At 51.8% G+C, this 12,628-nt stretch overlaps 1 protein-coding gene across 1 annotated transcript; it reads left to right on the top strand.

Annotated features, from left to right (window-relative positions):
- Positions 1-262: 262 nt before the first annotated feature.
- bace2 (beta-secretase 2) lies at positions 263-12,478 on the top strand. The gene is made up of 9 exons (XM_053873019.1): positions 263-685; positions 7,132-7,220; positions 7,545-7,761; positions 8,100-8,231; positions 8,769-8,903; positions 9,651-9,752; positions 9,874-10,023; positions 10,116-10,284; positions 11,439-12,478. The coding sequence occupies exons 1-9, from the start codon at positions 413-415 to the stop codon at positions 11,678-11,680; spliced, it is 1,509 nt and encodes a 502-aa protein (XP_053728994.1). The 5' UTR covers positions 263-412; the 3' UTR covers positions 11,681-12,478.
- Positions 12,479-12,628: the final 150 nt, after the last annotated feature.

The following is a 12,628-nucleotide window of genomic DNA, read 5'->3' as shown; positions in this document are numbered from 1 at the left end:
AGGTGAAAGAAGAGAGGTCAGATCAGAGAAAGAATCCGACATCGGAGGCTTGTTTTTGAAAAGTCCTCTGCGGCCTCACATTCTCTTCCAAATCAAACGCAGTGTCTTCATTGTTTTTCTTTGCCTCGTGTTTTTAAAGGGAACGACACAGGTTGCCATCACTTTATTATGAAGGCAATAAGAGGAAGTGGCTGGCTGTGGAAGCGGGGGGCTTGACAGCCTGCTGTGGGCGTGTGTGAGGCGGAGCCGCTGGAAAGTGAACTTCTCCCGAACAAGTTCCACGCTAGTTTCTATCGGGTCCCGCGGGTCCAGAGGGTCGAAGCCGGGGGGTGAGGTCATGGCGCCGCTCGCACCATGGCGAAAGTGAGATCCTAGGTGTCCCTGCCGAGGCTTCGTGGTGCGGCGCTTGGCCATGGCTGCGGCCGCCGGGATCCTCGCCTTCCTCCTCAGCCTCGGCGCCAGCCAGTCCTACCTCGCCGTGCCTCTCAGACTCTACCCCGGCAGGTGGAACGTCTCGCGGGCGGCGGGCGCGGCTCCGCTCCGCCTGCTGGCTGTGGGAGACGGTCTGTCTCTGGCCTCTGACCCCAGCGGGAAGGTCAACTTCCTGGACATGGTCAACAACCTGCAGGGAGACGCCGGGCGAGGATACTACATGGAGATGGTGCTGGGGACCCCGGGGCAGAAGGTGCGACTCCCTTTTGATTTCTGCATGTGGACGCATTAAGGTCAATGATCAGTGACCTCTTAAACAAGTCTCCATTTGCTGTGTCGGCGCCATGACTTTCTTAGACTTACTAGACCTACTTTCTTTATTATTGTGTTGTGTATGTGTTGTTGAAAGACATGCAACAAAACCATGGCGGTCTTTCAAAGACATATGTCTCTGGGGCCACTGTGGACGGAGTTAAAGCTGGAGTACGTCTCAAGGGTCACGACGGGCCCTGAAGGAGCCAGGAACTGACGTTGGTTCATGAAATCAAACCTTGGTTTTCTCATGCAGAGCGAGTTGGATTGCTTTATTTGCGATCATTCATGAGGTGCAATGCTTCCATATGAACGTACGACTTCTATTGTAATGGGCAGTGAACACCGGACGCTTCTTTGACGAGGATTAGCACTGATAAATCAGCCAGTAACTGAAAATATCCACGGGAAATAAATGGTTCACTCATCGCTACAATTGGAAATCCAAACCATGATGTCCACTGTCTGTGGAGCTCAGGTGGCATCGCTTCACAGCACCTCATTAGACAGAGTGAGTTGTTCACACTGGACTCCAGTCTCACCCTCTTCAATGTCTCAGTCCGACTCCTCATCCTTATTCTGATGTTGAGTCACAACTGTTTTTTCCACGCCAACTTCATCTGAAAGACGGCGTGACTCTTTTGCCAGTGGAGCGTATCTCCATCAGATGTCCAGATGTTCTCTCTGGTGGGGCAATGGTTTTGGACCCCCCACTCAAATGGTCGTGCAGGTGTTTGACTGCCACCTGGACTCCCTGGAGAAGCATCTCTACTGTGTTTTTCGTTTTACCAAGGGAGCAGCGAATGAACACCTAATGATGGAATGAGGCCGTGCGTTCCGTAGACACTGGCAGCTACAGCTGACGATAACAATACGCCATTGTTTATCATGCGGCAGAAGAAGTTTGTTTCTCGGCGTTTGGTCATGGTAACAACGGTTAACCTGCTCACCATGTGATTCCCTGGCTGTTGGCGAGTCATTGCCGCTTGTTCAGCACTCACTCCTGGCTCCTCGGCTCGGAGACATGACTGCACAATAGAACAAAACGGAATCGAGTCAGATGCTTGATGGACCTGGACCTGTTTAACTGTGCTGTCACTGTGGACCAGCTCCGTGTCCACAGCTAGGTTATGTCACAATAGGTTTGTCATGTGAGCCGCTCTTAATCTTTGGAGTCCAGTTCAGAAGAATGTGAGCGTCACATGATCGTGAGCCTAGATGACGCCTACATACATGACTCAACTTAACAGCAGAAGATTGTAATTTGCCAGCTCGCCACGGAAATGTTTCCACTTGAGTCCAAAGTTCTGAGCAAGGCTCAGACCTCGAGCAGTGGTGGCTGTAGTGTCTGTGAAGGGAGAGCATTGCAACTGTAGACTGGTGAACGCAGAGCCTTGTTTTGCACATTTTCATTCAAGAGAAGTCCCTTTTTTGTTTGTTTGTTTGTGATGTCATAACAAAATGTCAAATGTGACTCATTGATCTGAGGTTTATAAAGAATGGAGTCAGTGTAAATAGATATAGACGTGAGTGCAGATTCAGAACGTCAAGTATCAAAAGCCATAGTTTAACATGAGGAGAAATAATGTCTGGTGCAAGAACAATGGACACGCAGGCCACGGATTTCACATAAATACCAGCACACAGGAAAATACAGTGCAGTGACATGAAGTGGAATGAAGTGAAGGCTGTTCAGTCTGACACACAGCAACTTGAGTTAACTTGAAACCTGCGTTCTCCTCGTCCACTGTGTTGGAGCTCCAAGTCTGTGGTCGGCGACTCACATGCACTCACATGATGCCGCCTGGGAGTCCTTCAGCAGGCAGCTGACCGGGATTATGAGCGCTGCAGAGCTGCTCCCAGCTCCCAGCCTGGTGTATCATCACTGGTCCTGTAAAGGCTCCAGAAGCCTCGGAGTCGTGATGAAAAGGCCCTAAATGGCCCCAAAAGAAACGCTGTTGGAAGTAGAGGATGCTTGGGGGAGTTGCAGGTGCGAGTCTTGCCCTTGCCGTGTGGAGGACTCAAGCCAAGGTGAATGACCTGGTGAGGAGTTGGCCCTGCTTCTGCCAGCATGTTAAACGGGTCAGGCCTCTTAAGAGTCTCAGAGACGAATGACAGCTCCCTGCTGTGTCCGGTGCCCCACTTCCTAGTGAGGTGAACCCAGCATCTGTGGCCAGTCCCTGGAGCTGCTGCAGGCAGGGTTGTGTGGTCAGTATCATCTGCGTGGCCAGGACGGAGCAGGGCAGGTCCCGTGTGTCCGTCAGGTCACTCAGCAGTGGTGGATTTGCTTCTCCGGGTGGTGTGTGGACACCCCCGACACTAACGGTCCTCAGTGTTGGTACAAAACGTGTGGAACGTGTCATCCGGGCCTTCGCAATCAGATCTTTGTCATGAGTGAACGGACGGCTCCGTCTTGCCCAGGCGAAGCAGTTTTGAGCTTTTGATAGGATACGTATCTGGATACGGGGGTGGAGATCCGATACATCGATGTATGGCAGTACTGTAAGTCAAGCAATATCCTGTCATGTTTGTGAACAACAACCATCGTTGTCGGGGGACTATGCAGTACTCCACAATGTTAAGGGCATGAAAATGAGTTTTTAGCAATGAGCTCAGACCAGTGAGACTTGATCAACAGAAAACCCAAAAACATTGTCAGTATTAAAGACACTGCAGATGCAGCAGCCCCCAGTGAACATATTTCAGCCCAAATATCCGTAGACGTATTGCCACATCTGAGTGTATGGATAGTGCCCTACGCCCGCTCTGCTTCCTGGTCTGATGTTGACATGCGCGGGTTACTGCTTTCATTTGCCCTCAGTATCTGATCTGATCTGACTGCTGGATGTGATGTCACATGTTTTCTCATGCTAACCACTGCAGCACAGACAGCACACACCCGCTGACTGCACCTTATCTCTGCTTCTTTCACTCGTTGCACTCGTCCACACAACATCACTTTTCGTTCGTCTCTTCATAAGCCTTTCTCCGGCCGTCCACTTCTTCTTCTCCCCCTCTTGATCTTTCCATTCTAGCAGGCTTATCTTGGACGTGACTTTCTGTTTCTAGCGTCCTGAACCTGCCGCCGGCCTTTCCTGTCTCCTGCTGGAGGACCTGGCAGGAGTCTATTTTTCTCTTGCTGGAAACTCTGGTCTAGCCATCGCCTCGCTTCATCCCACACTCCTGCGAGTTTTGTTATTTTGTTGCTACCGTCGATCAATGAAGGAGGACTCCACTTTAGAGGTAGACCAGGGGTGGAGGTTCAGTGAAGAAAACCCTGAGGAGAACCCTCATGCTCGGCCTCGTTCAAATGAAGAGCAGCCGATATGCCACCCAGCAGCCGCTCCACAGAACCACACCTCAGTGTAGGCCAGTCCGTCTCCCATGGTGACCACGTGAATATTTCGGTCTCAGTGAGGCATGTGAGGGGAGGCGTCGGCGCAGGTGTGCGTTTCCTGCCCAGCAGAGGTGAAGCGTCTCGTCCCTTGCTCTGTTGAGCCGTCACGCGTGGCTCAGCGAGGACGCCTGGCAGCACGTGCTCTGGGGAAGTGAGCGGATTGAATGGGGCTCTGGGTGATATTGCGGCTCAATGAGGACATTATTACAGTGGCGCCGTGTTCAATGAGCCACTATTCAAAGCAGCCTCTAATTGCAGCATCTGTCGGGCGGAGGTCTCGGCTGGAGACGCTCACAGCTGCTAATTGGTACAAACAGGTAGCAGATGTGTGTCGTCGCCACGGAGCCGCTGCCAATTAGGCGCCGAGCGCTGGACTGTGGGCTGCTGAATCAGCGGGGGGAGGAGGGGTGTTAGCCCGAGGCACGGCGGCTCAGGGAGGACGGAGTGAGACCTGTACAGTCCAGCTTGCTCCGGCTCAGGTCTGCACCCGGTACAGTGACGGGACCCGGGCCAGAGCCGTGAGGAGGAACTGCTGATTGAGGACTTCCTGCCCCTCCGACACACGGCTGATAATCACCGATGGTCCTCCCCCGTGTTCCACTGTGGCTCTGAAGCTATGGCCCTTCGTGTCTTCACCGTTGCTGGTTTAGGGCTCAGTCTTGCTGCCCCGAAGGCTGGCCCAATACGAGGCCCATTCTTCATCGTGTGTGAGTGGAGTTTACATGGTGGACTTCCCTGACCACCTGTGACCTGCCTGCAGGTCCTGCTATCAGTACTGAGGAGCTGGAGAAGGTGTTGTCTCTGGAAGGGCTTTTGCAAAAGAAGCTTCTGTCTGTGGATGGATGCTCGCTGCAGTGGGTCAGTTTTAGTCTCAATAAACGGGAGGGTTAGAGATGGGCCGAGCCTGGTCTGGTACGGCAAGTTTTCCTTTGACTTTCTGCAGTCCAGGAAGGGTGTTTGTGTGCAGTATCTGACGGTGGCTCCACTAAATCTGCTGAAACATGGCAATGTTTCCATCCGTATTTTACGTGTGCTGCATTGCTATTGAATGAATAAAGGGCTGCATGGCAGCAGGCGCTCAGCCTCCTGCAGATCTCCAGTGTTGAAGCTCACGTGCGCCATCTGCTTCTGCCGTTGAGAAGTTCAAAAAAGTCCAGAGTCTTGTGTTTTTAAAGCGTCACATTCACTCGTCATGGAACACAATGAAGCTGCCTGCTTTGCAGCACAACAGTTGCTGACTGGCGCGTGGACTTGAAAGAAGAAACATGCAACTTTCGGTATAACTCTGGAGTCTAGAGGTTATTTTCTCTGACGTCTAAGTGACGGTCGAGCAGTAACACCAAAGTACCTCCAAATTACACTGAGATAATCTCCGTGAACTCTGTCACCTCTCCTGAATGAGGATGACCCTAGTAGGCTGCTCACCCTCTTGCATCATGGGTTCTTTCAGATGATGTGAGGCAGAATGAGCACGATCTGGGATTAACTGCTGCATGTGAATAATCCTGCGACAGTTTTACAACCCAAGATGACACTTCCTGTCCAACTGGTTTTAGGTAAATGTCCCTGTTACGGCAAGGATGTTGGAGAAGGGCAGCAGCAGCAGCAGTGACTGGAGCCTTGTGTTGTCTGGACTCCTCTGTGCACATGACTGATAGCAGGAAGGTGGGAGAGATGAAGCATTCATGTCAGGGGCCCAAGGCAACGCTCAGAAGTGGAGTGATGATATCAGAGGTGCTCTGCATGACAAAGCTCCTCTGTAGTGGTTCGCCTGACACGTTGTGAATCCACCATTCAGCTCCCCCTTCCCGACCAAGAGTCAACTGACCTGTGGAGTGTCGTGACTCGGGCTATTTTTTTTTATCAGATTCATCCTGTCAAAGGACGTAGTTGTGTCTTTGTTCAGTGGTGTAACTTTCCAGTCAACACGACCATTGCGTCCATCAGCTGGTCCAACTGAGCCATGCTGTGGGCGCTTGGTCACGCTGGCCACGGTGGTGCAGATGCACTCATCACGCACCAGTGTCCCTCGCTGCAGTGCCCGAGAGGGCCACCAAGTGTTTTTCGTTTCACCCCTCTGGGCCGTGAGACGCTCAGTTTTAATCCATGAGCCGCGTATGGTGGCAGCAGTGAGTCAGTGAACTGACTGGACAGCTGCACATCTGTGACAGTGACCAACTATGGAGAAGTTCTTGGAAACAATGACAAACAAAGTGATGGTGCCCCCTACAGTAAACACTTGTACCTGTATCCGTTGAAGCAGTTTTCAAAATTAATCAATAACATTTTGTGGCAATACTTTCATTTCCTTCTTTGGAGTTTAAATAAAATATATTATTGTTATTTGATGATATTTAGACATGGTTTGATTATATTCATTTTATCCAGAATTTTATTCCGTTTGATGAACACGACTTGCGACCTGCTGCTGGTTGGACTTTTCCATGACAATAAATATCTTTGCGCTGATCCCATGGTTTCATGTCATTTCACCAGGTTTGCTTTGTTTACGCGTCAGTAGATTAAATATGGTTATTGATCACAAATGAAATCCAGAGTCATGAATCAGTTCTTCTGCATGTATGGGCCCCGGGGCCCACTTGTTCAGGCCTTACTGCCCCGCCCAGCGACACCGAGTCACTGTTGGTCCACAAGAGAGATCTGATGTGTTTTTAACTGATTTATAAGGCTGTTTCAATACTAGCTGCTCCAGAGTGTTGCACCATTTATGGCCCTGCTGAGAAACTGGATTTTTTTAGTATGTCCATCAGATTCATGGCTGGACTCGCCACCTCATGTGTTGGACCAAGTGCAGCTCCATAAGGGAGGCGCTGTCACTCCGCCGACCCACGGCGCATGCAGCCCGTTTGTTTATTGTCACACGCTGAATCCTCCTCCGACTGTCAACAGAGGGCTTAGTGCGTTTGATAAGGGCGAGTTGCGAGTACTTGGCTAACAATGGTTAAGTAAACCACTCCTTTGTTTTGCAGCTGAACATCCTGGTGGATACAGGCAGCAGCAACTTCGCCGTGGCTGCGTCTCCACACCCGTTTATCACTCACTTCTTCAACACGGCACTGTGAGTAGTTTGCTCCGCTTGCTTCTCCCCAACCGTTCCACAGGGATGCTGCGCTGGAATCTCCACCAAGGTCTCAGAGTTGACAGGATTGGTGGTTTGATCGTCCTGTTCAGGCGGCGCGACCTCCTGACCTCTGACCTCACCATGCATGTCTGGCATCTTGTGAGGATGTCACGTGCTTCTCTGAAAGGTTTCAGGACGTCTCCTACTCTGGCTCAGCAATGTCTCCTCTCTGGCTCGCAGCTGAAGCGTGTGCAGAAAGAGATGATTCATGGAGAATATTTGATAAGCCAGAAACAAAGTCTTTGTCCTCTTCCGTGGCAGCTCCAGCACGTGGCAGGCCTCCGACCAGACGGTGGCAGTCAGGTACACTCAGGGAAACTGGGAAGGCGAACTGGGTCTGGACTTGGTTTCCATCCCTCAAGGACCGAACGGGAGCATCTCCATCAATATCGCCGCCATCATGCTCTCGGACGGCTTCTTCCTCCCGGGGATCAACTGGCAGGGCATCCTGGGACTGGCCTACCCCCTGCTGGCACGGGTGAGACTTGTAGCACCAGAATGTGAATGAAGCCATGTTTGAAGGAGAAGCAGAAGAACACGTGCATGTCAGAACCCGTAACTGCATCAGCATTGGTCCGGAACGCTTCTGTTTTGGTTGCCATTTGACAGACCGGGATTTGAACCGGCAACTTCCTACTGCATGGTGGCTGTTGCCATCCAGTGTAGTAACTTGAAGTGTTATCCACATGGAGAATAGTCAGCTGCTCCAGGTTGAGGCCTCACTGTCCACGCAGCCTTGCTTTGAGCATTGTGTTTCCGTATGAACTCAAAGGTGCTTTGTGGCGCAGCCTGATACATCTTCCTTCCTTCCATCAGCCGGACTCATCCGTGGAGCCATTCTTCAACTCGGTGGTGCAACAGCTTGGAATTCCAAACATCTTCTCCCTCCAGATGTGTGGCGCTGGACTGTCGGCCAGCAGCTCAGCAGATCCTGCTGGTGGAAGTCTGGTGAGTCGCGGCTCCAGTGGAGCAGCGTGTGCACGAGAAGCCGCACGCCCAGCCACATGGACGAAACCTCGCGTCAGTCATGAGCACAATTCATGACTCATTATTTTACCATTTTAAAATGTGTCAATATGTGGTCACATGACCTGAAATCAGTGTGTTAAAATTAGGGGTGGGATTGGATTAAAAAAATGAATTGATCTGATGAGTTAATCTCAATTCATCTCAGTTTAATGGTGGAAGAATATTTGCCTGAAGAAGCCACATTATTCAACGTGAATGAATGTGGTATATGACTGAACCGAATGATGGAGCCATCCAGACCGTTGAACTACAAAACATTGCTTATTCTGCATCAGTCTGACAATAAATCACCATGGTGACTATGTTGAAGTTTTAGAGCTCTTTAGTTGAAATAAAGCTCTTTTAAATTTAAACTGAGCTGATCTGATCGGATCTTTCTGTGGGTGTGGTGTGAGAAGTCAGGTGATCTCCCTCCCTTCCTGCCCCCTTGACTCATGTGACCCGCGTGTGCCTCAGATCATGGGTGGGGTTGAGCCGAGCCTGTTCCGGGGGCAGATGTGGTACACCCCCATCGTGGAGGAGTGGTACTACCAGGTGGAGGTCCTGAAGCTGGAGGTGGGCGAGCAGAACCTCAACCTGGACTGCAGAGAGGTGAGTCCACATCTCCAGTGATCTGACGGGATCAAGACAGGCAGCTTGGGGTGGAAATGAAGAACAATGAGCTGCATTCACTCTGCACTTCTTTAGCCTGGGACGTTTTCACACACACACACACGTGTTGCATGTGGAATAGATTGAAATGCTCCTCCGCATGCTCCACACTCAGCACCCTGCTATCTCAACGGTTCTGAGCCAGAAGGTCCCGTGTGCTTCAGCGTCTGCTCTTCCCACGTGGTGTTCTGGGCCGGAACTGAGCGCCTTTCAAGCTCAGTCAGGTTGGATTGACCTGTGGCCATTTTCAGAGATGGCATCAGGTCTGGGCTCTGACTGGGTCCTGGAGCCAGTCCTTTGATGTCTTGTCTTGAGTTGGTGGCCCCAGTGCAAGGTTCTGCTCTCACAGCTTTGACTCAGTGGCTGTCAGGTTCTCGGCCCGAGACCCTTTAAAAACGTTGACTTCCCGGCCTGTTGAATGAACGTGGCAGTTGCCTTCAAAGGTGCAGCAGAGCAGAAGCTTGTCACTGGTGTTTCACCGTCAGTGAGTGGACATGTATGGAGCTGTAAGGAGCTTCAAACACATCCGGTGACAGGGCTAATGAGCTCATGTCTCCGTTAGCGCAGCGAAGGCAGATGAAGTGAAGCTGGCGGTCGAGTTGAAAGGGAGGTCTGCATCAGCAGAGGGGTTCCCCCATCTTCCCGCTGTCTCACGGTCTCTCTCTCTTGCTCCATGTTTTCTGTCAGTACAACACGGATAAAGCCATCGTCGACAGCGGGACGACTCTGCTGCGGCTTCCTGTCAACGTCTTCAACGCCGTGGTGGAAGCCATCACTCGCAGCTCGCTGGTACGGCGTCCCGTGTCGCTTTCATCCCTCCTTCTGCTGAGAACCTTCGCTCCGTTCTGCCGCCGTCACTCGCGGCTCTGATGTTTCCAGCTGATCCCATTCAGTGGCTTTTTCTCATCAGATCCAGGAGTTTTCCTCAGGCTTCTGGGACGGCACCAAACTGGCCTGCTGGGTGAAGGGAGAGACCCCCTGGAGGTTCTTCCCCAAGCTCTCCATCTTCCTGAGGGCCACCAACGCCAGCCAGTCCTTCCGCATCACCATCCTGCCCCAGGTATCGTGTGTGTGTCTGTGTGTGTCTGTGTGTGTGTGTGTGAGAGACCCGTGCCCGGAATCCCACCCACCCACTGACGTCATTTGGTGCAGCTCTACGTCCAGCCCGTGACGGATGTGGACGGAACCCTGGACTGCTACCGTTTTGGCGTCTCCTCTTCTGCCAACGGCCTGGTGATTGGCGCCACTGTGATGGAGGGATTTTACGTGGCGTTTGACCGAGCTCAGCGACGGGTGGGCTTCGCTCTCAGCAGCTGCGCAGGTAGACTCCCTCATGAGTCCATCATCTGCAGGTGATGATGGTTTCTGAAACATGTCCAGCCTTGGCTCATCCCAGCTGCGCCTACAGCGGCTCCGTGGTGACGGGACGGGATGACCCCACTCACTGCACTGTCGCAGAGTGTGATGTCATCAGAAAGCGACAACGCTAGGCATGTGTTCCAAGCTGGATCCACTCACAGGGTTCCTTGATTTGTGGATATCCATTATGACCACGCAGTTGAGCGCTTTTGTGAGCGCCATCTTGGTTCCCTCCACTAAACTGTGGTGAGGCTCCAGGTTCAACCAAAAGCTCACATTGTGACCCAATTTGGAGACAGTGGTAGCAAAGCTTCAAAGCTACTCTCACTTGACTGAGACCTGTCAATCATTGATGTGCGCCCCGCCCCATCACACGGCAGTGAGGAGCCAGCGCTGCCATGACCACGTGTTAAGGCCCACGTATGCGCCTTCAGCCCGAGCTCTGCCTTCATTTGCTCCATAGAGCTGCACGTTTCCACAGAGCTTAAGGATACAGACCAAACAGAACAGCACCACCTGAAACCATGGGGGGCAGTGTTGCTGTTACTACCCGATACATAGCTCTAATGAGACAGGAAGAAGACGTAACAATGGCTGAAACTCTCCGTCCTCCAGTGGCCATATATTAAACAGCCTCACTGACCAACACTCCTGCAACACTGCCTCTGTTTCCTCCTCTGTACATGAGCTACATGATCAATACTGACTCCACAGTCGCCATGTTGGTTTGGAGTTTGTTGTTGTCATCAGCTTTTGACTCTGGGCTGCTCCCCCTGGTGGATACATTGGTGAACAGCAATACCAACGTGAAGAACACATGGAAGCATGTGCTCAGTGACGGTAACAGAGGGGTGCAGCTTGGTACGTAAAGGGAGCGTGAATGGGTCAGTGCGTGTTCACCAGCGACACGGTCGTGGGCACCCAACATGGCGGCGCGAGGAGAGTCAGATTTGTCCCTCTAGTTTGTAGTTGGTGCTATGAAGTAGCACTTGGTGCTTGCACTCTGTAGTACTGCATTCATTCCAACAAGTTGTTGCGCTGTGTGATTTGTTTTTATTATTATTATGTCTTGACATAATGGTCTAACTCTGACTTATGTGTCCTGGTGTCTGGCAGTGAGCGGTGGGGTGGCCTTGTCCGAGATCGCCGGACCCTTCTCGGCGGCAGACGTGGCGAGCGACTGCTCCGCCGGGCTGCTGCGGGAGAGCCTGATGTGGGTCGTCTCCTACGCTCTCATCGCCGTCTGCGGCCTCATCCTCATCCTGCTGCTGCTGCTGCTGGTGGTGCCGTGCCGGCGCCGACGCCACTCCGGCGAGATCACCGACGAGTCCTCGCTGGTGCGCAACCGCATCAAGTGACTGAGAGGAGACGGGGTGGAGGGGCAGGACAGCAGCCAGCTGAGTTCAGCCCCGGGCAGAGGCGCGGCGCGGCGCCTCAGCCAGGCCGGGACGCTGCACTCCCCTGCGTGGCCTGTAGAGGCCGACACTGACAAGTCCAGCTCCTCTTAAGGGTCGCCCACCTCTGCACGCAGCTCCAGAGACAGCAGTGAGACGGCACCACCATCAGTATTGTTTACTCCGCATCGTGACCAAGCACACTTTGACAGGACTCTGACACAAACAAGTTGAAGCACAGCAGTGATTTCCTGACAATCATGGGACAAAGCTGACGGGACGTTCTTCACATCTGAGGATGACAGTGTTTTGGATTCAAACGGGAGCTGTGGATTGGATGACTGAAATGGACAGCGACGGACCAATCAGAGTCCGTAGCCAGGAGTGCACACTGTCACCACCAGGGGTGGAGTGAGTGCTGCCGAGCTGCACTTTGTTGCTAAAATCGATCAAAGCGGTTGCAAAGTTTCAGAACAGTAAGATCATTTTGTGTGTGTCATTATTGTGCGTTTGATTGTATTTAAATCATAAATAGTTTCCAAACCTTTTTTAGACAATGTTTGCTGGAATAAATATTCACACTTATCCTGAAGCCAGAGCATTTTGGACCAGCAGCCGACCGTCACAGCCACATTTTATGACCCTCACCTTAAACCTTCATAGCCGTCTGCAGCAATTCTGTGTTTGGAATGTTCATTTGATTATTTAATATTTCTCTGTGTTTTCCTCTATGTGCTGTTCATAAAATAAAGCTGCATTTAACATCTGATCTGGATTTTTCGTGATCCTTGAAGCGGATTCCAGTGGTCAAATCAAGCCCTCCTCATTGGAGCGTATCGGCGTGCAGACCTCTTGATGCTTCTGGAAGAGGGACATGTTTTCACAGGTTCAGCTCATTCCCAACAAGCCAAC

The sequence above is a fragment of the Synchiropus splendidus genome, chromosome 8 (assembly GCF_027744825.2).
Source record: "Synchiropus splendidus isolate RoL2022-P1 chromosome 8, RoL_Sspl_1.0, whole genome shotgun sequence".
Lineage (NCBI taxonomy): Eukaryota > Metazoa > Chordata > Actinopteri > Syngnathiformes > Callionymidae > Synchiropus > Synchiropus splendidus.
The sequence above is the reverse complement of the archived record's forward strand: the minus strand, read 5'-3'. Positions and strand labels throughout refer to the sequence as shown.

Coding starts and splice junctions, on each gene's coding strand:
- bace2 (XM_053873019.1), top strand. CDS start 413: ATGGCTGCGGCCGCCGGGATCCTCGCCTTCCTCCTCAGCCTCGGCGCC. Junction 7,221..7,544: donor CACTTCTTCAACACGGCACT/GTGAGTAGTTTG, acceptor CTTCCGTGGCAG/CTCCAGCACGTGGCAGGCCT. Junction 8,904..9,650: donor TCAACCTGGACTGCAGAGAG/GTGAGTCCACAT, acceptor GTTTTCTGTCAG/TACAACACGGATAAAGCCAT.